This window comes from Myotis daubentonii, chromosome 6 (genome assembly GCF_963259705.1).
Source record: "Myotis daubentonii chromosome 6, mMyoDau2.1, whole genome shotgun sequence".
NCBI lineage: Eukaryota > Metazoa > Chordata > Mammalia > Chiroptera > Vespertilionidae > Myotis > Myotis daubentonii.
This window is the reverse complement of record NC_081845.1, coordinates 40,304,185-40,330,507: the sequence shown is the minus strand read 5'-3', so window position 1 is coordinate 40,330,507 and position 26,323 is coordinate 40,304,185. Positions and strand designations below refer to the sequence as shown.

The window sequence follows — 26,323 nt, the reverse complement described above, 5'->3', positions numbered from 1 at the left end:
GTCACTGACTTCAGCAGCAACTGAACAAACTGATTAAACCAACTTCGTGCACCCCTCTTGTTTTATATGTGGCCATAACTTTTTTAAAAATATATTTTTATTGATTTCCGAGAGGAAGGGAGAGGGAGCGAGAGACAGAAGCACCAATGATGAGAGAGAACCACTGACCGGCTGCCTCCTGCATGCCCCCTACTGGGAACCGAGCCTGCGACCTGGGTATGTGCCCTTGACTGGAATTGAACACAGGACCCTTCAGTCCACAGGCTGGCACTCTATCCACTGAGACAAACTGACTAGGGCTCAATTTCATTTTTAATTAGGCTTCTGTGAGTTGGACTTTATGTTACTTGCAGGCAAAAGGATCCTATACTGTAGGCAGGGATTGGATCACAAGCAAAATATGAAGAAAGTATACTTTTGCCAGCTTTTAATCACACAGTATATAAGTACCTAGCAGGAAGATGAACTCCATTTGTGTGCCCATCTCCAACAATATAAAACTTAGGACGCACTCATAGTGTGTGTTTGTCTCTGCCCTCTCTCGCTTCATTCAATGGGCACATATATTTTTCTCCAGAAAGAGAAAATATTACAGCAGCTGAAGTGCCCATCAGTAGATAAGTGGATGAAAAAGCTATGGTCCATTTATACAATGGAATACTACCCAGCCATGAAAAGGAAGGAAACCTTACTTTTTCCGACAGCATGGACAGACCTGCAGATATTATGCTGAGTGAAATAAGCCAGTCAGAGAAAGACAAGTACCATATGATTTTACTTATATGTGGAATCTAATGAACAAAATAAAATGATGAACAAACTAGGAACAGATTCACAGATTTGGAGAACAGATTAACAGCTGTCAGAGGGGAGGGGGACGAGGAAGTTGTTTGAAATAGGGGGAGGGATTAAATAAAAATAACAACAACAAAACAACAATTCATAGACGGACTATAGTATGGTGATTACCAGAGGGCCAGCAGGGGGCCGGCGGGGGGCGGGGTAGGGGGAGGAAGGAGAGGGTAAAGGAGAGATAAATGGTGATGGAAGGAAACTTGACTTGGGGTGATGAACACACAATACAATATACATATGATGTATTACAGAATTATACCCCTGAAAAATATATAATTTTATTAACCAATGTCACCCTAATAAATTCAATGGAAAATTAATAAATTTAAAAAATATTAAAAGTGACAGATTTCTTATGAATTTCTGGTTTACTTTTACAATTTATAAGACTGCAGTGGTTGGAATAAGTTTTCAAGTCCTAGTGGTTTTTCTCTTGCTAGCTTCTCCTCTTGGCTTATTTGTGAGCAGAAGGACAGGTGAGCACTGTGGTTTAGGGTCACTGGAACAATTACTAAAGTAAAAATAGATTTTCCTCTTTTTTAAAAAATATATTTTTATTGATTTCAGAGAGGAAGAGAGAGGGAGAGAGAGAGATAGAAACATCAATGATGAGAGAGAATCATTGATTGGCTGCCACCTGCATGCCCTCCACTGGGGATCAAGCCCAAAATCTGGGCATATTCCCTTACCGGGAATTGAACTATGACCTCCTGGTTCATAGGTCAATGCTCAATCACTGAGCCACATCGGCCAAGCCTAAAGAAGTTATTTTTTATTTCAGTTCCCTTTGATACTGACTGATATATGTTCATACAAATATTACTTTTATGGTAACTGGAGGAAGACAAAAAGAAATTGTTGCCACTAATATAGCTTCACATTTTCTATAATACAGAGAATGTTTTCCAAAATGAAGATGTACACGATTGAGGTCTCTAAATTATGCCCAAACATACCTCTCTAGCTGACATTACCCTGTTGATTTATGTATGTCTCCCTGCCCCTCTAAAGTGTTAGTACTCTATCCTAATTATCTTTTTATCATTGGCATATTGTAGAAATTCCACAAAAGCTTCTATATCTTCTGTGAAATATTAAAACCTTGATTTTTAGTTCTTTTTCCACTTCATTAGCATTCTTTATTCCAAGTCCATATCTTGCACCAGTATCTTTATCCCCAGCCTTAATTACACACTTAAGAAATATGTCAACCCTGTATCAGTTAGGATGCTCAATTATAGAGAACATCCAACTCAAAATGACTTAATGAATAGGACATTTATTATGTAACATGACGAGCACTTCAGAGCTAGGGCAGGTCTGGGATTGGTTCATTCAGATGCTCAACAATATAGTTGAAGACTCAAGTTGCTCTCATATTTCTGCCCTGCTTTCTCCTCTATCTGTTCTCCTTAACATAATACCCATGGTCCCAAGATGGCGGTCACATTCATCGCTTGCTGGTGTGACCCTGGCCTGCAGGGAAGAATATTTTTTTCTGTGTCCTTTTTAGAGAAAGACCTTCCACTGGTTCCTTCCGTAGACTTCCTCCCATCTCATTGGCCAAAATTGCCCAGATAAGTAGCACAGAGTACAAACACTTTAGAGAGTCAGGGAGACCTAAATCAATGTGACAATATCAGCAAGAGAGATATGTTCTGGCATATGTCTAAATCAATTGCTGGTGAGGGGAAGGGGACACCAGGATTAGACTGATCATGGTTGACTGTGGACAAAAGCAGCTTCCTCTGAGACACTTGGAGGGTGGATAGCTAAACAAAATCAGGGTTATCAGCGAAGAAAATGTGGGGGTGTGGAGACAAGCTGGGGGTTGGGGGAAAGGAAATGGGTTTGGGGTAAGTAAGTACCAGAGAGTGCTAGAACACTCTTGCTGCCTTGATTGGTTTTCATTTTTTTAAAGTGTAATACAAATTATAATTCTGGGAACAGTTCCCTTTTCTTGGCATAGCCTAGATCCCTCCCTAGTTCTCACTTTATTTTCAATGTTCAGGAAACTTAGAAATTTTTTTTCTTAAGATCAATGACAGAACAACCAAGAAATCATAAAATGAAATTGGATTGCTTTCATGTCAAACTCTGTCTAGCTATCTTACTATTTACCTACTTATCTCTAATTTGTTTTTGCAATGGATTTAAAAAATAATTCTGTTTTAAAAAATCAAATTAAAAAAAAAAGAATTCTGTTAGCCACTTGGAGAAGTCATCAAAGTTTGTTTATAAATGTGTTGTGAGAGAACCAAATTATCTACAATCCTATGTAGGTTTTGAAGACTGATTCCTTATTTAGACTGATTGGAAATTCATTTGACCCTTAAACAATGTAGGGATTAGGGGGACTGGCCTCCGTGCAGTTGAAAATTCACATATAACTTTTGACTCCCCGAAAACTTAACTACAGTTGGCCCACAGTATCCCTGGGGCATTGGTTCCAGACCCCCTTGGATATCAGAATCCATAGATACTTAAGTTCCTTATATAACGTGACATAGAATTGCATACAGTTGGCACTCCACGTCCACAGACTCCCAGGTGCTGATCGAAATTACTATTTTTGACCGGTGGTTGGTTGAATCCATGGATGCAAAACCCATGGGTATGGAGGGCCAACCATATTGAAAAAAATCTGCATATAAGTTTAGACTGTGTTGTTCAAGGGTCTGCTGTATACACGAAGAAATATGTCTTTGGGTTCCTTGAGTTTCCAGCATTCTTGATGGGTTGTTGACATAACTGTGTCTCCACTCTTCACAGAGCTTTGGACATAGTGGATGAAGGACAGGTGGCTCAAGAACACCATGAGTTCACATCACACGGTGGGGAATCCCAGTTCTTTCACTCCACCAGTGAGGTGCCTGGTCCTCCACCTGCAGAGTCCGGATCGCTTAAAAAGGTAAGACTTCATTTCCAACATTCTTAAAAAGAGTGGTGAAAATATATCATATCAAAGCACCATGATAATAAATAAGGCATCTGAAGGGATGAGTTTGAATCTTTGCTCTTTGCTGCCTGCAGGTGTTCTTCCTCATTGTCACGGTCACCTTTGCCTGCCTTTTTCCTTTTATTTAGGCTGTGCTTTAATTAGAAGCTATACAAAGTAGGATGACATTAATCATTGGAATTAGTGGTTCTTTCCCATGAAAAGCATTTTTACTACTTCCTATTGTAAGGCATTTAGAGTTATGGTTATATCAGTGTTATTTTTTCCTTTTGTTGTTGTTAATCCTCACCCGAAGATATTTTTCTGATTGATTTTTTTAGAGAGTGGAAGTGGAAGGGGGGGGGGGGAGAGAGAGAGAGAGAGAGAGAGAGAGAGAGAGAGAGAGAGAGAGAGAAACATTGATGTGAGAGAGACACCTTGATTGGTTGCTCCTGCACATGTCCCAACTGGGGCTGGGAATCAGACCTGCAACCCAGGTATGTACCCTTGACTGGGAATCAAACCCATGACCCTTTAGTGCAAGAACTGACACTCTAAACCACAGAACTATACTGTCCAGGACAGTATTTTACTTCTTAATATCTAGATGTTTGCATAGCAAGTTCTGACTTAATTATATTGATTTAAAAGAAGCGTTCTCCCCAAGCTGATGAAAAATAGTAAGAAAAATGGACATGATGAGATTATTAGCTCATATTTTATATTAGAACATGCCAAATTGTGTAGGTAAAATTCAACAGAGAATGCTTCCTAACTCAAAATAGTGTAATATCAATCAGAGAACCAGAAATAATTTTTTATAAAATTAAATTTTATAAAATGTTAAAAATAAAAAATTAAATTAAAAAAATTAACCTGGCGTACTGTAGTTTATACTTACTGTCAAATTGGTTTTGCATTTTGTATTTCCTTCTATTTAAGAAATAGTTTGTAACTAGAAAAACACCTGATAAATGTAGTTATTGGCCCCAGGTAGAGTTTCAAGTTGTTTTCCACATTTTCCTTTAATAACTTAAAATAAAAATAATTCTGTGAGTAACATGCCATTAACTATCCTATAATATTTACTGAAGTCCAGGCAACAACTGATGGCAGCATTTAGAGTTGGGGCCAAACTAAATTCCCTGAGAGGGATGGCAATGAGGGGTCTGCGGTGCCCTTTCCCTTAGTTTGTAGTCTATGGCTGTATTTTTTTTTCACGGTACTGATATCCCATCTAGACATAGTCCCTTAACCCTGGCTTACTCTCCCAGGATGCAGTCAAGGAGCCCTGGAGAGGCCCAAGGCTAGGCCAGAGTCAGTACTATGAGGACTGGCGGGGAGAAGGAGGCCAGTAGGTACCGGTGGGAAAGGCACAGGATTGGAGCCAGAAGCAGGTGAACTGGGAACCCAGTGTAGGTGGAGCCAGAGCAGGTAGAAGTAGGGCAGGAACTTGAAGAAGGGAGCAAAAAGAGGCAGAATGTCATTCTAGCTACAGTGTCTCCAAGTGTCACCTGAAATGGGGTCAGCCAGGCACACCTATACCTCGCTTTCCCCTTCAGAGATGGTCAAATACCACAACAGGAAGAGCTGGCTCCAGGGTCCACTTCTGGCTCTGTCTGTTGTCTCCTTTTCCCTCTCTCTCTGCTCTTTCTCCCCCTCCCTCATCCCTCCTTCACACTGGGCTCTCTGGCCTCCAGCTCTCTTGATCATTCTCATTTGCATATTCTACTAGGATTGAGAGAAAGGAAGAGGCTGGAGAACAGACCCCCTCGTCCCTATTGACGTGTGCTCATCTTTATGTCTGTTGAGATCATGGCTGAGAGGTCTATCTGGACCATTCTCAGAAGTGCAAGACTCCCCTACACCACCAGCCCGGCCAGTATTTTTGGGAAACAAATGTTAACTCCTCTTAGATTCTGGGTAGTTCATACCTACTGTGAGTGCCAGGGTAGCTCCCATACCTTCAAAAGCACCCTTCTCTTAGTCCACTCTCCGCATGAGCCTGTCCTTTCCTGTGAGATTCAGCAGATTTACTAGGCAGTTATATCAGGAACACCCTTTGATGCTTTCCCATTTAGAAGGTCATAAATTCTTCTTAAGAGTCCTAAGTCGATCTAGCCTCAAAGTTATATCTATTTATTCAAATGAATGCTTAAATTTGTATTTGCATTAAAGTTAAGCAATTTGCCTTTCCTTGGACAACCAGAATTTATTCACTCTCTACATTTGTTCTATACATTTTATGTTGTTATATTTGTTTAACATGTTGTTAAAATTCCTTTGACATTCCTTAAAGCTGACACATTATCCAAAACATCTCAGAGCTGTTTCTACCACAACCACCTTTGCCAGTTTTTTCATTGCCCAGTTAATCTTGTAATTGTCAAGGTGGAGCATTTTCCAAATTCCTGCCTGGATATTCTAGTTTAGTCAATAAGAATAACAATTCAATTTGACAAGCATTTGTTGAAGTAGCAAAGAGAAAAAACATAAACAAAACATTTTTCTAACACTTTCATTTTCCATGTTTCCTAGGTGGTTGGCCACCTGGAGAGGTGATGTGCCTCTATTTCCCTTCCCACTTCTATCATTTCTCCCTTTTTTCTCTCTCTATAGCTTCTGCTCCACACAGGTCCACTGACTATCCAATTCCCAGCCTTACACCAGACCAAATTCAAAACATGAACTACTTAAGAGGCCTCAGACTCATTCACCACCACCCCAACTCCTGCCTCATCTCAAGGGGCATAGTGTTGTGTCTTCTCCACTGTTGGGCTGACCTAGGACACAGAACATGAACAATGGTCGCTGAGCTTGCCAATTGTCTCAGGTCACCAGGCTGCTGATCTCACCAAGGACAGTTCTAAAAGCATCAGGCAAGAAGTAGGACCTTCCAAATCCTGAAGTGTAACCCCCAACCCTAGCCCAGACACTGAGGCATCATTTACTAACTGAGGTTGGACCTTCCCAATAGTGACTTCCCTAAAGGACTTACTAGTATTATCAATCCATTTCAACTCTACATTGCACCTTCCTGGTGGTACTTGATCTTAAATTGTTGGTGCCATGTGATATTGTGCTTAGAGACTACTGAGCCCTTGGATGTATCTTTTTGCAAATCTCTGCTTTGATCATTAGTCAGATCTCACCGTGATTTCCCACACACTACCCATAGCCCCCTCCTGCTCAGGACCTGTCCTATTCACACAGGTAGGTTTACCATCAAGCTTCAATTACTGAGCCTTTTCCAGACCATCTGCATGGCAGGACTCTCTATGCTCTATCAGTGCTGATCTAAGACTAAACTCTTAGGGAGGGGGGAAATGTATAGCATGTTATGTTTTGTGTAAAAGTAGAGTATTGGAAAACATATGTATCTTTGTAAATGCATTAAGAAACTATAAAAGAATACAGGGAAAACTAACAATAATTACTTGGTGAAGCAGGACATGAGCAGATAGGGAACACGGGAGGGAGAGAGACTTTTTACTATGCACTTTTCCTACTTTTTTATATTTTGAATTTTGAGCCATGTGAAAATATTACCTAGTCAACATTTTTTTTTTGAAGATGGAGGAATGCATAGATATGATTTAAGGTCTGTTGTGATTAAAGTTAAATTGAAATGGGTTAGGTATGCTCGTGTAATTTTTTTATGATTCTCTGATTTGCTTTAAACTGTGTCAGTCCTGATTGCATTGCCTGAGGGGCTTCTGTTGTTCCCAGGTTTTCTTAACATATCCATCTACTGCCTTCACTTATTCTCTTTCCCATGCCCAAAGCATCTTTCCACTTTTTGTCTACCTGCAAATTTCTACTCATTCTTTGCTCAAACTGCTCTTTCTTTGTGAACTCAAAAAGTTCTTCATGTTACTTTTTGTGCTGCTACTTGCCTTGGATGTTCCTTGAGCTCAACACTTCCCATATTGATTTCCAAATCTCCTTCCTCAATAGACTAGAAGGTCCTAAGAGTCAAACTGCATTTCTATGACTGGAACATTAACAAATTTTGCATGAATGAAATGCTGTATATTTTCAGTAAAAACAAAAAATAGTAGGAAGCAATGCTGTTACTAATGTGCAGCATTTCAGCTATCATGTGAGTTTAATGTTTATTTAGGCTTTCAAAAGTAGATCAGGAAAGCTCACCAAATACATATATACAGGGGTTGCAAAAGTAGGTTTACAGTTGTAATACAAAGGATACAATAATTAATAAGTAATAATACAAGAATAAGTTCTGAGCTTTGCGTACTCAACAACTATAAGCCATGTGTGGGCAGCAGAAAGAGCATGTGGCAGTTTTCCAGAGTATGACTACCCTTCTCCTCCAGCGCCTGTGCTGTGGAGTTGCATGGCGGCCAGGGGACAGTTCTTTGTCTCCAAGAAAGCCTAGTATTATTGGATTCAGCAAGAGGTGTCATTCCTACATATGAGATTTCACAAGTTGGGCATTCTGTAGGCTGGAGAGTATTGCTTTAATATCTGAAGTATGGCATTATAAGCAACAGGATATGGTATACCAGTTGTTTTTCTCATAAACGTAGGTCTGGCCTTGTAAGAGGAAGATTGATTGCCTCTGTATAGCCAGCTTTGGAAAAATTCATGTTCTCTGTGTTAACGTAAAAACCATTGAAACCTGTAAAGAATTTTTGTGAGTTTATTTGAGCCAGACTGTCGACATATGCCGGGAAGCAGAACCTCAACGAATTGAGATAATGCTCCGGAGAATGGCGGGGTTACATCTGCATTTATACATTTGCAATCAAAGGAGAGATGTAGGTGGGTTACATGAAATTCGTTGGTGATGGATTAAGGAGGAGGGATAAAGCAAAGCAGGGGAAACCCCTGGGATTGGATAAAAAGTAAAATGATGGACACATACTTAGGCAGGTGCAGGATCAATTAACATGTTAATGAAGGAATTTGTGGTATCTGTCCTGGCGCCCAGCACATTTGGTTGTGCCCCATTGGCTCCAGAAAAAGGGAAGTTACAAGTTACCCAGACATTTCAAGGGTATGATGCAAAAAGACAGATAGGCTCAGTTAAGGTAAAGGTTGACCTCGTCAGTGAAGATACTGGCCCAGGACGTAACTGCCCACCATAACTGCTTTTAGTTAAAGTTTAATTTCAGACCATCCTTTGTGGTTACTTTAGGAGGTCTTCCCTGAGCTTGTCAGGTCAGCATGTGGCCCCTTTCGTCCACATCTGTATCTATTTGTGATACTTAGCATTTGAAGGTATCATCATTACAGGCATGTAGCAGGAAATCAATGAGTGATTTGTTTTTCTTTCCACCCCAAGTGCTTGTGTTGTCTTTCCTTGAGGTAGTGACTGTGGATCCTGTTTATTTACATAAGTATAAATAAACATATAAATATATGTCAGCCAGTCCATTTCCTGTATTAACCCAAACTAGAAGGCTTGTCTGTGGTAGGGTTTTGTGAGTTTTTAAAAGAGTGTAGTAATATATTTGTTAGTTTCTCTTCCAAATATTATTTGCTTGGAGAGAACCAAGATGGCGGCATAGGTTAACGCCGGAGTTTGCTGCTTTGAACAACTACTTCAAAAGTGAAACCAAAAAACGGAAGGGACATCACCCAGAACCACAGGGGCGCTGGCTGAGTGGAAGTCCTACAACTAGGAGGAAAGAGAAACGCATACGGACACTCAGAGGAGGCGCAGTGCTGAAGTCAAATTCTGAGGTGCGGAGTGCGCGGAGCGGGCTGGCGGCGGAGGGCGCGGTTGTTGTTTTCAATCGGGAGGGAGTCGCAGACTCTGAGCTCCAGATCCGGGCGAGTCTTTAGGGACCCAGACTCAGGCGGGAGAAGCGGGACTGTCTGGCTTCGGTCAGAGCGAGTGCAGCTTTCTCTCCGAGCTTTGCAGCGGGTGCTGGGACCCAGAGAGGCAGAGCCCCTTGGGACAGGACTGAGAGCCGCCATAACTGCTCTCTCCGGCCCACCCTGTTGATCCTGTGCGACCCGCCCTGCCCAAGCCCAGCGCAGAACCATTTGCCGGATAGCCTCAGGCAAAGGCTAGATTAGCACCTCCCTAGAGGACAGAAGTTCTCTCACCGCTGACACAGCTGAATCTCATAGCCACTTGGCCTGGAGGTCAAACCCTCCCTGGAATTAGCTACAGCAATCAAGATTTATCTATAAGACTGCGAACAAAGACCACTAGGGGGTGCACCAAGGAAGCATAACAAAATGCGGAGACAAAGAAACAGGACAAAATTGTCAATGGAAGAAATAGAGTTCAGAACCACACTTTTAAGGTCTCTCAAGAACTGTTTAGAAGCTGCCGATAAACTTAATGAGATCTACACGAAAACTAATAAGACCCTCGATCTTATATTGGGGAACCAACTAGAAATTAAGCACACACAGACTGAAATAACGAATATTATACAGACGCCCGACAGCAGACCAGAGGAGCGCAAGAATCAAGTCAATGATTTGAAATGCGAGGAAGCAAAAAACATCCAACCGGAAAAGCAAAATGAAAAAAGAATCCAAAAATGCGAGGATAATGTAAGGAGCCTCTGGGACAGCTTCAAGCGTACCAACATCAGAATTATAGGGGTGCCAGAAGATGAGAGAGAGCAAGATATTGAAAACCTATTTGAAGAAATAATGACAGAAAACTTCCCCCACCTGGTGAAAGAAATGGACTTACAGGTCCAAGAAGCGCGGAGAACCCCAAACAAAAGGAATCCAAAGAGGACCACACCAAGACACATCATAATTAAAATGCCAAGAGCAAAAGATAAAGAGAGAATCTTAAAAACAGCAAGAGAAAGAAACTCAGTTACCTACAAGGGAATACCCATACGACTGTCAGCTGATTTCTCAACAGAAACTTTGCAGGCCAGAAGGGAGTGGCAAGAAATATTCAAAGTGATGAATACCAAGAACCTACAACCAAGATTACTTTATCCAGCAAAGCTATCATTCAGAATTGAAGGTCAGATAAAGAGCTTCACAGATAAGGAAAAGCTAAAGGAGTTCATCACCACCAAACCAGGATTATATGAAATGCTGAAAGGTATCCTTTAAGAAGAGGAAGAGGAAGAAAAAGGTAAAGATACAAATTATGAACAACAAATATGCATCTATCAACAAGTGAATCTAAGAATCAAGTGAATAAATAATCTGATGAACAAAATAAACTGTTGATTATAATAGAATCAGGGACATAGAAAGGGAATGGACTGACTATTCTTGGGGGGGAAAGGGGTGTGGGAGATGTGGGAAGAGACTGGACAAAAATCGTGCACCTATGGATGAGGACAGTGGGTGGGGAGTGAGGGCGGAGGGTAGGGCGGGAACTGGGAGGAGGGGAGTTATGTGGGGGGAAAAAAAAGGAACAAATGTAATAATCTGAACAATAAAGATTTAATTAAAAAAAAATAAATAAATAAAAATAAAAAAACAAATATTATTTGCTTGATGCAAAAATTTCCAACAGTCCTAAACCATACAAAATACAGGCTTACATCTTCTCTTCACCTTTGAAGATAATTAGTTTGATGTCTGTTCTTTCAGACTTTTTTTCTTGTGCATTTACATAAACAGAGTCCATTTATGCTGCCAAAGGGATCATACACTGCCTATATATAATTCTCTAACTTGTTCATTTACTAAACAATTTTTGTGATTATCTTTCCAAGTCAGTATCTATAAATATACCTCTTTTGATTTGCTGCTTAAAATTTCAAATGTATAATGTGATGAGTGTACCTTTATATAGTTTACCAATCTCTATGGACATTTAAGTTGTTTCCAACTTCTTTCTTTTATAAAGGATGCTATCTTTATGGGGGTTTAGGGGTCAATATTTCTGTGGGATAAATTCCCTAGAAATTGAATTAACTGAATCAAAAGCACATTTATTTTTAAATGTTATAGATACTATCAAATTGCCCATTAAAATGTTTTATCAACCTAAGATCCCAAAAATAGTGAATAAATGTGCCTATTTTCTTCCCACTTTATGAATATTGTACATAATCAATCTGTTTCATTTTGCCAATCCCTTGGTATGTCATTGTTTAAATTTGCAGTTCTTCAGTTAAGAGTGAGGTTGAACTATTTATGTTTATTGGCCATTTGTATGTTCTTCAGTGAATTATCTTTTCATGTTCTTTGCTTGTTTTTGTATTGGGTTGCTTTATCTTGTTGAAGATATTGTGATAAAGTGATAATCATTGGTATTCATAATTGATAAAAAATGTTTTTATATGGGACATTTTTTCTTTCTATTCTTTTTATTTTTAAATAACTTAGTGTTCTGGTATTCAAGCAGGGTTTACATTTGTTGTGTGGTTGTGTGTTGGGGTGAGGAACTGTTAAGTAGTGAAAAACCAAAATGCTTCTCTACTCTCACTAGAGGGGAGTGTCAGAGGAGATGGAGACTTTTGAAGTCATTTTTTTGGTCACTCATGCAATGGAATTAAAGGAAGGTCTCAGAAGGGTAACTGAAATGCCCTTTCCCCTCACCTACCCCAGTTCCTGCGTATCTTTCAGTCCCTTTGTTCAAATGAATTTCTTGCACTTACTATTAAACATATTTACAACAGTCTTAGACTCAAAGCATCCCAGACTGAAAACATTTCAATGAAGGCCTTTGAGATTCTGTTTCCAGCTCTAGTCAAGAGAGATCCATTTCTTTCAGGAATGCCTGGGCGGGGATCATCCTGACTAGCATGCCTGTCTGACTGTGAGGGATCACCTATGATGGGGAAGCTCAGAGCATCTACAAAGCTCTTCCTAAGTAGTAATTACTGTTCTTGTTCTTTGACATCCTTGTATTTCAAGCTGAATTCCTACCAGCTAACACAGTACAGGGGGGAATTAAAGCTCTTGTGACATCATCCCCATAATAAAGAGGAGGTTGGCCAGTGATCCTCATTTGTTTTTCTGAAGACATCAAGAGAGGATCATATCCTCCTTTTGGCTGGAGAGATGAGAAATGAGGGGCTTGTTTTCCTTTGAATCAATGAAGGGTTTTTCCTAATTATAATAGAATATTGGTTTTGGTAAAACCCCTCATTCGGAATCCCTTCATTGCCAAGAACAAAGACCTCTGACTGGACTCTGATGACATCTGAGCCAATTGGAACCGTGTCTGGTTGCATATGTAGCTCTGGACACTCCAGTCCTTCTGCAATAGCTATTTTTCTGTCCTGAGGAAAATCCGAAGACTTGTCCAGCGCAGAACCTCGATGGGGGGTCAAACCTGCTGCAGGTGTGGCTGTGGCAGGTGTCCTTGCTGTGCCAACAACCGCAGCAGGAGTGTTGACTCTCGGAATAGGTGTCCTGACTCCCGGAATAGAAATGAAAATTCCAGAAACAGGTACCATGACCGGGATTTTGAGGTAAGTCCTTGCTGAGAGAATCCTTCTGAGTCATTGACTTGTCCAATGTCTCTTTAATAATATTTGAGTAAGAGGCACATGATTGTGAATCAGTATCTGTTACTATTATGCAGGGCAAATGCCATGTTAGTAAAGTATTCTGGCACTATTTATGAATATAGTCACTTAGATACCTTTTTTCCCCCCGAGTATTAAATGGGTTTTTGTTGTTAGTTTTTTGGGTTTTTTTTTTTTTTGTTTTTGCAATTGGTCAGAGCATAATTAACAAAGTAAATGCCAGTGAAGGTAGCTCCTGCTGGGTACTGTGGAGCCAAGGGACTCTCTGTGGCTGCAACAGGAAGAAAGGGATAAATGGGCAGGTGGAGGGGCAGGAACTCAGGCTCCTGAGCTTCAGGCCATGTCTTCACTCAGAGAAGCTCACTGGTTTCTCTTTTCTACTTCTGGCTGAACTGTGTATAATTTCTCTTGAAGACAGGTTTTACTGCTGAAAATAATCATGAAAACAACCAGCCAAGATTTCATACAATGTTCTTCCACCTCTAGTATCTATAACTTTATGTAATATTTCATTAATCTCATTATCATATTGCCTTTAAAAAGAAACTCTATCACATTGCTTTCATTAACTTACTATTTATATCTGCATCGCTCCCCTCTCCCGACCCTCCCCCACCAATGCAGGCTTTTTCTCTCTATTTTTTACCTAGCCAACTTATCTATTACATCTTTAAACCTGAAGAAGCTGCTTGTCCCTATTGAATTTCCTTTAGTGTGTAGAATCACTCTTCACAATAATGAATTGCTTTAAAATTTATTCATAGTTTTCTAAGCATTAGAAACCTTGAATATCTAGTTTCATCAATAAATCTGATGAGGATATTCTTGATCACTTCCTTCTGGTCATTTATAAAGTCACTGAGTAGAATGATATTTAAGTTGGAATTATTGAGTGGGGGAGGGTAGTTGAATAAACTGATATTCTGACCTTCCTATTTTGCTAGCTGATTTTAGGATGAGTTGTCTTTTCTACTTTCTTTTTTTAAGAACAATACTCGAAACAACAAATATTTTCAAGGTTCTGAGTAAATATGCATTGACTGTCTTCTAACGTACTAAATGAAGCATCACATACTTTGAAGAATAAATAGTAATGAAGGAATGAGTAGGTGGTTACAGGATAAAAGGAAGTACTAGAAGGTCAAAATACACAAAATAAGGGAAGGAATTCAGATACCAATGTGCTCAGCATTCATTCAGAGCACACTAAGAGTCCCCAGTGCTTCTGCAGTTGTAATGCAAACATTCTGCCAGTGGCTTATCCTTTATTCCTTATGTTTGGTACATGTACTGCTTATTTATTCATTTCATATTTGCTAATGAGGTACCTTGGGAGTTCCTCTTTTCTGCAAAAATAGAAGCGAGTGAAAGGAGGATTATGGGAAGTGCACTAAATCACACAAAGTACCAACTTACTCAAAAACAAGCCTAAAGAAAATGACAAACTAACTTTATTTAAGACTGAAAAGTAAGATACCCTGTATCAATTTCATTTGATATTATATTGTTATTCAATCTTATAATTAAGAAAGGCATCAGAATCAAGGTAATATGTGAACACATAAGAGGATAAATTAACCAAAGTGGAATATGTTTGGTTAGAATGATATAAAAGGGAGCCTTAGGAAGTAGAATTTTTTCAGGAATCAGTGTGGGGTAGGATTCAATTTTTATTTTTATTTTTAATCCTCACCCAAAGATATTGATTTGAGAAAGAGAGAGAAACATCGATTGGTTGCCTCCCATAGGCTCCCCAACTGGGGATCATCCCGCAATCCAAGTTTGTGCCCTGATCTAGAATTGAAATTGCAACCCTTTGGTGCATGGGATGTCGTTCCAACCAACTGAGCCACCTGGCCAGGGCAGGATTCAATTTTTAAATGCAGACAAATAATTTGTAAGGTCTTGAGCAAAGAAGCATTCATGATGAATGAAATATTTCAGATGCAGTAGCATTGATAATTCTGGTGTAATGGAAGGGTGGGTGGGTATAGGGAAATATAAAGCTATGAATGCAGACAGAGTGGATTCTCAGACTGCCCAAAAGGCTATTAAAACAGCACAAGCTTGGGGTGCTGATCACACAATACAGTACACAGATGGTGTATATAGAATTGTACCCCTGAAACTATATAATTTTATTAACCAATGTCTCCCCAGTAAAAAGAAAAACAATACGGGTTGTGTAAGGTAGAGGCTGTAGAGTGGGCTGAAGGCAAAAGATCTGACGATAGATGACATGTAAGGGGAAAGGGATGGAATGAAAATATTTTAAAGATTTTAGTTTAGGAAGCTAGAAAAATGGTGTTCCTGATGACAAATGAAATTTTCCCAAAGGAAAATTTGATTTCTTCTTTTTAGAAAATGTTGACTTTGAAGTCGTAACTTGAAAACCGGATAGAAAGTTTTAGATTGACAGAGAGAACCATATGGAGAAATAGATTTGCGATCTCATCAGAACGAATTAGAATCTAAAACTTTCGGAGTGTTTCTTTCTTTATTTTTTCTTTTTTTGTAAATTGATATCAAAACTCCTTTGTCCACCAAATCTGACCTGAACTCTCATGAGGCAATTTACTATCTTTAATTTTCTCTCTCAGAGTGAACTGTCATACATATTTGCTATAGAAATATTAATGTAGCATGGTATATCCTATTACCTTTCCAAAATCTGAAAATTGTTACTTTTAAATTCTTACTTTTTTATGGCTCCAGTGGCTTTCCTCGAAGGATTGTGGGCCTATAGTAAGTTTAGAGAAAGAGTGCCAGTGGGAGGTCTTACAAAGTCATACATAATGGAGAGTGTCAGTGAGGGGTTGAATACACAATGAGAGACTTACAATGAATGATTAAACTTAAAAAGAAAGATATTATCATTCACACAGGTAGAAGGTAAAAATATAAAAAATTCAATAAATAGGTAAGTTGACAAGGATAGTGGATTTGGCAAAAAGAAAGGGTTGAGTTCCTACAGTTCTTGAAGGTTGTGGGAGTAGAGGGAGATGAGCACTGAAACCGGAGAGGGGGTGCAGCTGGAGGAGAGGCAGAGACTGGAGGGGGTTTAGAGGCTGCCCCACTTTGACAGAGGGAAAGGCTGTCCATTAAGATGGGAAAACAAGGCAGTTTTAGAAGAAGCAGAAAAGAGGAGAAAGGACAATGCTAGGAACACTTCAGAAGGAGGGAATAATTTAGAAGTAAAGCCTGGTTGAGTGGAGAGGAGGAGAAACACATTCTCAAACCAAGGGGAAGTGTCAGAATGAGAACTTGACACTCTTCTTTGTAGAGAAAGAAATACAGTTACTCCTCCCCCCAAAAATGGGCCACGGGGAGAATTGGTGGTTGAGAAGAGTGGAGTTTTGGAGTAAGCACTGACAAAAGTATGGTAGGAATTCACCAGGAAACAAATGGCTGTTGAAAAAGACCGGATGAAGAAAGAAGGAAAGAAGGAAAGGAAAGGAGAGGAGAGGAGAGGAGAGGAGAGGAGAGGAGAGGAGAGGAGAGGAGAGGAGAGGAGAGGAGAGGAGAGGAGAGGAGAGGAGAGGAGAGAAAAGAAAAGATAAGTTAAACACCATAAATCTGTAATCCAGATGTGTGCAAAGTGTGTTTGGCCAGGACTCTTGTCCTTACTTTTGTTCAATGTGATCTAAAATTTCCTAGCCCACAAAAATGGGATATTATTTTACTCTCCTAGCAGGCATGTAGACGTGGCACATAAAATGAGGCACACAAGCCCAGCCGTCATGCCTCAGTGGTTGAGCGTCAACCTATGAACCAGGAGGTCATGGTTTGATTCCAGGTCAGGGCATATGCCTGGGTTGTAGGCTCGATCCCCAGTAGGGAGTGTGCAGAAGGCAGCCCATCAATGACTCTCTCTCATCATTGATGTTTCTGTCTCTCTCTCCCTCCCCCTTCCTCTTTGAAATTAATAATAATTAAAAAGATGCACACAAATCATCATTTGCTATTAGTTTTCCCAATAATGAGCAGGTAGTTTCCCAGGACTGTTGAAGCTCAGAACCGCTACACAGCAACAGACTCTTAAGGGCCTGCCCCCCCCCCCCCACTTCTTTTGTGCTCTTACCCTATGACTTTGCATAGAGCAGCAGAGTTCATCTTTTAAAGATATAAATCAGACGCTAACTAATTCTCTGCTTGTAACTCTCCAATGGCTTGCCATCACACAAGAGAAATCTCCAGTTGTTATGCGGGCCCACAGGCCCTTTGTGAACTGGCCCTTGTCCCTACCTAACTCACCACCTGCCTCGTGCTCTGCCCCAGCCTCACTGAGCAGTTACTTGAACATGCCAACTCTTTCTTGCCTGAGATTTGGCACTACCCATATGCTAGGGTAAAATGCACTTCCCCAGTCCTCAAGGGACTGATTCCTTCATGTCCTTCACATCTTAGCTTTAATGTCACCTCTTCAGAAAGGCTACTCAGTCATGATCACCTCAACCTACATGAATTATCTTCATGCTACATATTACTATATATTTTCCTGCTTCTTTGTTTATTGTTTGTTTTTCTTCCTTGCAGTGTAAACTCCATGAAGCAGAGATTTTTGTCTCTTGTTCTCTGTTGTATCCCCATTCCTAGTACAAAGTCTGCCACATATTGGATGTTCAATAAGTGTTTGTTGTCCTGACCTGCGTGGCTCAGTGATTGAGTGTCAATCAATGACCAGGAGGTCAGAGTTTGATTCCTGGTCAGGGGCATGCCCAGGTTGCGGGCTGGATCCTCAGTGGGGGGCATGTAGGAGGCAGCCAATCAACGATTCTCTCTCATCATTGATGTTTCTTTCTCTCCCTTCCTCTCTGAAATAAAAATAATAATAAAAATGTTTGTTGAGTGAATAAATGAATGTTCCTCTGTACCTTTTACTTTCAACTTAATTTCCTTAACTATTTTATTTCTCAATGACAGCTTAATACTTAGTAGGTATTCAGCAGCTTGCCAACTTTCTTAATTTGGTTTGATTTATTAATTTCAACTTGATCCAGTAAGTATAGAACATTGCTCTCTATTCTACAGTTTTGTAATTGTTGGGATTAACCATTCCTACACTGTTTCCTAAGCAGCCAAGTCCAAAACCTGCTTGTTTCCTTATGCCACAAAACTTCCCATCCATTGTCCCAATTAATGGCATTAAAAGAAAAAAATTTTACATAACAGAGAGTCAGTATTTTTTGGTTAGGAACCAGTTTTGTAACAAACAGCTTAGGCACCTCCACCTCAAGGCCCACGGAGCCTCCCTGTATAAACAGTACGAGTAAGCTGCCACTCACGCTGGTGGGGAAGGTGCAGCACCCCTGCTGAGCACCAGGCTGCCAGGCCCAGTCCTGGATTTTCCTCAGGGACAGGGAGCTTCCCTTTGGTTCCCAGGGTGTTGGTGTAGTCACTCCTTTCCAGCCTGTCCAGCTCAGCCTGGTGAACACAATACCCTGTAACACACATCCAGAGAAATTGAACTGACTGAAAGCCAGCCATAGGCAAGGAATTAAGTAAGAAATAGAAATGTTAAAAAGATGCAATCTACATAGGGAAACCCTAAAGCAAGTATACAATCATAAAAATGAAACCGGGTGGGTCTAATGAATCAGGCGGGGCTCTCACAGTATAATTAATATGTGTCACTCCTAAAGGGTCGTATTAGCTGCCTAAACCACAAAGCGTCTTTATATTTAGCACTGCGCAATCATTAATTAGCTCAAACATGAGCCCCTGAGTTGGTTTCATTATCTCTGTTTTGTAAACAAGGAAAAAGCAAGGGTGTTAGTGCCCAGACTCCAAGCAGTGTGTTGCTCGGCACAATAAAGAACCCGACTCTCAGCCTGAACCTGGCTTTCCTGCGCTGTTGAATCAATATGTTATATTATTGTAGACAGCCAAATGGAAATGACCCAAATACACGTTGTTCTTGCAGAACTTCAGTCTCACCCTTGTGGTTTTCTACATGAAAGGAGACTGCGCTCTGCTTGGCGTGGTTGGAGGCTGGAGGAGAGGGACTAGAAAGGGGAATATGGCATGGTAAAGCAGAAGGGAAAGGCAGCATATGGTTTCCACGGGCGGGCGCGCACGTACAGTGTGATTGAAACTTCGTGGCCCATGCGCAGAAGTCGGTATTTTGTGGAAGAGCCACACTCAAGGGGCCAAAGAGCCGCATGTGGCTCGCGAGCCGCAGTTTGCCGACCACTGGCCTAGACGGCAGCCTCTGGGCTACTGCAATTCTCCAAGCCTCCCTCCTTTCCAGAGCATGTTTCAGCCCTATTACCAATTTTCTGTGCTCCCGTGATGATATTTGCTGACCTAGACAATCTCTGCTTTGCTGTCCCTTTCTTGAATTCCTTATTTACTCTGAATGCTTACTAAAAATGACCAGAATAAGATTGAGCCCTCTTTCTTGACATTTTTCTTTCAGTTATGTGCTTCTGTACATAAGATAATTTTCTGGCTCGGCCTGTATGGCTCAGTGCTTGAGCGTTGTCCCATGAACTGACAATTAGTAGTGAGATAAGGAATTAAGATATAAATAATATAGTTTTTAGGTTGTTGGTTTGAGAGGCTCAAGGTAGTAGAATTCATATTGTTAGGGCTAGGGTGAGAGCTAGAGTTGGTACAATAACAAATAAAGCTATAGAGGATGTTAGCGGTTGCAGGGGTTGGAGGTCAGGGTTTGATTCCTGGTCAGGGCACATGCCTGGGTTGCAGGCTTGATCCCTAGATGGGAGTGTGCAGGAGGCAGCTGATCGATGATTCTCTTTCATCGTTGATGTTTCTATCTCTCTCTCCCTCTCCCTTCCTTTCTCTGAAATCAATAAAAATCTTTTTTTTAAAGATAATTTTCTGGACATGTAATTTTAAAACACAAGTTGGTCTGTTGTCATCTTCTGCACCTACCAGGAAATAGGTTTCTCCTACATAAATTCACTAAGGAATCCAATTTCTGAGTTTACATATGATTAGATCTGTACAAGAAGAACACTGCTTGCTTAGAAAAGATGGAGACTATGATTACATTTGTCAAACTAACCATGACTCTGAAACTAACTTGGGGAAGGATTGAAAATTTGGAAAGAAGCCGAAACCGGTTTGGCTCAGTGGATAGAGCGTCGGCCTGCGGACTGAAAGGTCCCAGGTTCGATTCCGGTCAAGGGCATGTACCTTGGTTGCGGGCACATCCCCAGTGGGGGGTGTGCAGGAGGCAGCTGGTCGATGTTTCTCTCTCATTGATGTTTCTAACTCTCTATCTCTCTCCTTTCCTCTCTGTAAAAACTCAATAAAATATATTTTTAAAATAAAAAAAAAAAAAAAGAAAATTTGGAAAGAAAAAAAAAAGAAAGAAACTGTGTCTTGCTGTTCATTAAGTAACATAAGTAATATATTTGTGGTCATTTTGTAAACTATATGTTCAGATATTGTCAGCTGTGGCTGTTACCCCTTTGCCAATGTGTGGTTTTTAATAAATATTTTAATATGTTTTTTATTGATTTCAGAGAGATGAAGGGGGAGAAAGAGACAGAAACATCAATGATGAGAGAGAATCATTGATTGGCTGCCTCCTGCACACCCTCTGCTGGGGACTGAGCCCACAACTCAGGCAAGTGCCCTGACCGGGAATCAAATTGTAATCTCCTGGTTCATGGGGTAGATGCTCAACCACTGAGCCATGCTGGCCTAGCTGCCAATCCTATATAATAAAAGCCTAGTATGCAAATCAAACAAACACAGAATTACCGGTGGAACAACTAGTTGCTATGATGCCCACTGACCACCATGGGGCAGACACTCAATGCAGGAGCTGCCCCCAGCTGCAGCAGCGGCAGAGGGTGGGGCTGGCGAGCGGGTGGCACCAGGCCAGCCAAGGCGGGTGCCAGTGGGGGCCTCCCCACCCCCTGATCGCCCCACCGGTTGCCCCACAGATCGGCCCTGATGGCCGGCCAGGCCTAGGGACCCTGCCCATGCATGAATTTCATGCACCAGGCCTCTAGTGTGTTTATAATATAAACCATCTTGTTGTTAAAATATCGATGTGTTCATAGGAAGAGTTATAGTGTGTAGTAACTTGCAACTTTTTATAATTGTACTATATGTTTCACTTCTTACATACTTTTACATTTAAGAAGATGAAACTTCTTTTAACAATTTAACTGATGTTTTTAACTCATAAAGGTTTTACTTTTTATTTGGTATTTTGAATGCAGCTAAAAATTATGAGTGAATATGTATAAGAAGTAAAAAGTGTAGATTCAGCATCTCCCCTTGACCTGGGCAGGAGTTACCCACTTTAAAAAGCACCTCTTCTTTGTGCCTCTGAGGGCAGGCCCTGCTCTCAGGGTGGGTATCCCCAAGCTTGGGAGGTAGCAGGAGTGTGTTCTGAACTTGAATGTGCAAGCTTAGATGTCTACTTGCAGACGTGGCAAGCCCGGTAGTGCAGAAAGTAGACAAAGGAGTAAAGAGAGGGAGGCAAACCTGAGGTCATTTTGAAGGTATATTTTTAAAAGCAAGAAATGAAAATGTACTTTAATAGTTTATTAGTTTGATTTATAACTGAAATATTTGAACATACGGTATGGGAGTCTCCATTAATATTCTTGTTCTTATATTTTTGTTTCCCATTAGCCACCAATGTTGAGACAAACGTGGGTAGATTTTTAAAACAAAACCAAAAAGGCTGAACTTATTTCCTTAATTATCTTAATCTATTCATAAACTCTTCAACCATTTATCTTTGAATTTGACCATGAATTATAGGTAAAAGGCTTTATTTAAAGATACATCCTATAGCTCTTAGATTCTTTGAATAAAATCACCCCAAATAATTTAAATGCTAGCTCTTCAAGGAGAATATTGGCAGAGGGGGAGGATAATGAAAAAGCAATACAATAATTAGCTAATGATACTTAGTTCTTCTATGTGTTTAAGGCACAGAGGAAATATTTTTAGTGTAAAAAAATGTTCCCTGCTCTGGCTAGCTGGTGTGGCTCAATGGTTGAGTGGTGACATATGAACCAGGAGGTCGCAGTTAGATTCCCGGTCAGGGCACATGCCCAGGTTGCAGGCTCGATCCTCAGTGTGGGGCGTATAGGAGGCAGTTGATCAATGATTCTCTCTCGTCACTAATGTTTCTGTCTCTCTCTCCCTCTCCTTTCCTCTCTGAAATCATTAAAAATATATTTTAAAAAATACAAAAAAAATGTTTCCTGCTTTAGAGGAGTTCACAAAATGGATGGGAAGGCCAAGGAAATGTACCTGGAAAAATGAAAATGAAACAGAACAGCAAATACGAAATCACTGTTACTGTGTAGGTACACAGAGGCAGATGGGCTTGAAAGATTTATACAAACAGACTTGCAGGCTGTATAAGGCCCTCAAAATCACTTGGTCTGGCCCTGCCAGGGCATTAGTGGTGAGTTAATTAAATGTTTGACCAAATATAGCAGGCTCATTTTTAAGTTGATGATTTTGTATACTAGTTGCCTGAACATTTTATTATAAATGTCCAAATGACCCTTGGCAGAAAAAAGGTTCCCCACCCCTGGTTTAGGGCTTTGAAACTTTGGGCTTTATCCTGGAGAGAGTGGGTAGTTATTGAGGTTTCTGAGATATAGACAGTAGGATAGAATCTGTGACATGGAAAGAACAAACAAATGGCTACGTTCAGATGGACTGGCAGAAGAGGCTGAGAGGCAGGCAGACCATGGAGGTCCTGAGCTCATGAACCAGACATAAGGCCAAGGGACTAATATTTTGAAAAGAGACATGTCTTCTCTTTCATGGAACTTACATTTTCTAATGGTTCTCAGAGATATCACTGATTTCCACTGAGAACAAATGATTGGTGATGAAATAGAATAGAATAATAGAAAAGGGGTACCCCTGTAAGTAGGATGCCTTTTTCACTTGCCACACTCCTATTTCATGTCCTCCTAGCATTTTCTGATGTTTACCTGTCTGCTTTTCTAAATGAACAAAAGGTACTAGTAAGTACCAGCTAACTCGTATTTCAAGTAGATCAGGTATATTTCCAAAATTCAACCAGTGGAATATAACTATATTAACCTCGCCTGCAAAGAGCTTAGGGAAGTGTCTTCAGCCCCGAGTAATGAAAACATGTTACTTTTTAAAAAAAATATAAAATGTGGGGCAGGCAGCCTGGTAAAGTGGAGAAAGGCATTGGACCCTGGGAAGTCTGTGAGCTTGTTCTCCTGACAGTCCTTCCACTGAATGCTCTAGGACATGGGGCAACTCCTGTGTCCCTGGACAGCCTCACTTAAGGAGATTAAATTCTAAAACTCCAAGGCCCTTTTCAGCTCTAAGATTCTATAATTATGTGGGTTAGACCTAACATTGAAAGAGCATTTCATAAAGTGGATTTCAAATACACTTTGAGTCAGACTCTCTAGTTGAGTATCCCGGTGGCTAAGACACCAAAGAATGCCGTGGCTATGGATTTATCTATGATTAATTCATGGGAAACTTGAGGAGGAGATTTTTTTAATGCTGATTGTGAATTACAAATATTAGGTCATCTGGATGTAGTTATATTTCCCCCTCTCCTATAAATCGCCACTAAAAATGAGTTAGCTTGTAGATGTGATTTAATGAATAATATTTCTTCTGTGAATTTTTTAGGGACTGCCCATGAGGAACAGAAAGTGAGGCCAATTTCTTATGTAAAACTGCAAGCACTTTTGAACAGGCTGAGAGACAGTGTGGTGATGGGTTAAAGGCATGCATTCTGGAGTCACATCGGCTCAGGTTCAAATCCAAGTTCTGCCACTTGATAGCTATATGACCTTGGGCTAGTTAGTAAGTGTTTCTGTGCTTCAGTTTACTCATCTGCCTCATCGGGTTGTGGGGAATAAGGGAGTTTATTACAGATAAAGCACTTGGAACACCACCCCCACAAGTAAATTTAGTGGAATAGTCTAACTATTATTAGACAAGTATTATTATTATTAGATAATTCAACAAAGTGTTATTATTAGACAATTCAACAAAAAAGGTATTTATTCAGGAAGGCACCCTGGCCTGTAGGCATTATTATACAGATCAATGTATCTTCTTTAAGATCAGTTCAGCCACTTCTGCAATTATTTTTGGCATTTCTCCAATTGTAATTCCAAAGCCACAAAAATGACACCGTTCTGATCATTGCTTCGTCCTATTTGTATTTTACTAAAGAAGAATGCATTTCGTCTGTGCGGAATGTTCAGGAAGAGGAGGCTTAGAGGCAGAAGTGAATGAAGTGGGTCTGAGGTTCACTCTGTGCTTTCAGGACGCAGTGAATGTTCATTTAAATGGTGCTTCCTGACCGAACGTTCTGCTGTGGTTCAAGGAACTGCAATTTCAAATGCCGCTGAAGCAGTGAGTCATGGTTTCTCAGTTAGTCCTGTTCAGCCGACTTCATTTTAGATAGCAAATTGAGGTTGGACTTCAACTTACAGTTCATGAATTATAGCTCAGATTCTCTCAAATTAAGCTTCATTTGCATTTCAGCTTCTCACTCTCAGAGATCCCTGGTGATCTGAGTTGGGACCAAATAACCAGAAAAGTACAGAAGAGGGAGGGGCGTGGACAATGGGTGTTTTGGGGCCCCACCCTTCCTTCAGACCCTTGCCCTGCTGGCAAATGTGTTTCTGCCAAGGTTGTGCTGAAGTCTCTCTCTGTTCCTCAGCTGAGTGGGAGCCATTTTTATGGGGCTCATCAGAAGCGGGCGTGAAGGTTTTCTTCCTGTCTGAAGGATCTCGAGTCTGAAAAGGCCTTTTCATTCTCTCTTCAGTTGGTCCAGAGCAAGGCACCAGACCATGTGGAAAGGGTGTGCCATGGCACCAGTCCCCTCCCCTGAGGGCAAGGGAACCTCTGCAGAAGTTCCTGTCCCTCTGCAAAGGAGGAGGGTGTGGCTGTCCTCCCTGGTGGGGAGCCCCACCACAGCCAGGGCCAGGACTGTGCCCCCGAACCGGGATGTAGCTGTCTGCCTGTGAGACACACTGTGGAGGGGCGTCGATGGTTTCCACTTCTGCTCCCCGAGGTCTAGATGGCAGGATATGCAGTCCTCTAGGTTAGATCTGTGCACCTGGGAGAGCACCTCATTAGTGAGGGCATACAAACACGAGAAAGAAAATAATGAGTGTGTATATATTTTTTTGTATGTCAAGAAGATTAGATCTAGCTTATCTCTCCTTCTAAACCTTAATTCCAATTATGTTTGTAACCCAATAAAACCAGTTTAACTGTGGTTTGGGCCGAGCCTGGTGACAGCTGCAATCTAGAAACTGGTGCACACACTGAATTCTAAAATCTTGTGCGGAAAGTAATTGCCATGTGGGCAACGCCTGAAGGTTTGGACTGTGCTTCTTAGGCATCTGCTAAGGACAGTTGGCATTTGGAAGAGCACAGACCAATGGAAAGGGTGCCCACATCAAGTGTGTTCTACCCGAACGTATTATTCCTATAGAGCACATGTAAGCTCCACATGCCTCCTGCTTTAAATACTGACAGCAGCTTTACTTTTGAACCATGTTTTCCTGGCTTACTGTTAAAAGGAACTTTTTAAATTCAGTGTGCACCTCTAATTAGACATAAGCACAAGCCAAGAAAAACCTTGTCTAGGTAATAGTGATGCTCATAGATATCACATCAAGAGCATATACTTTAATCAAAAATCATTTCCACCAAGCCCTGGCCGGTGTGGCTCAGTTTAATTTGTAAAAGACCAAAAAACAATGGAATTTGGTGCTGTACATATTCTCATTACAATGTTTTATTTTCTCTTCTTTTTTAAAATGAATGACATTGTTCCACACACACAAAAGAAAATTATTTTTTAGCAGCATTCATATTTTAATTGAGAGGCATAAAACATGTGTGGTCGATGTTCTTTTCATTTGCAAATGGAAGACTCGGGAAGTATGAAGACCTGTGCTGGACTTTTTATGAAGATTATCTGCCAGACTTTTGTAGTTCTGGAATTCTTTTTCCACTGCATGAGAGTGTGTAGTGAGATTCTCTATTGATGAAAACTTTTTTTTTTTTTTTTTTTTAGAAACATCACAAATTTCTTAGCCTTAAGGATTTCTGAATTTTGGAT

At 40.6% G+C, this 26,323-nt stretch overlaps 1 protein-coding gene across 1 annotated transcript in view; it reads left to right on the top strand.

Moving 5' to 3' along the window:
- Positions 1-26,323, top strand: part of CRYBG1 (crystallin beta-gamma domain containing 1) — a 185,380-nt gene that overhangs the window by 74,280 nt on the left and 84,777 nt on the right. Inside the window, exon 2 of the mRNA XM_059700811.1 lies at positions 3,628-3,766. Within this exon, the coding sequence (XP_059556794.1) occupies positions 3,628-3,766 (139 nt within the window). The remainder of the gene's footprint in view (positions 1-3,627; positions 3,767-26,323) is intronic.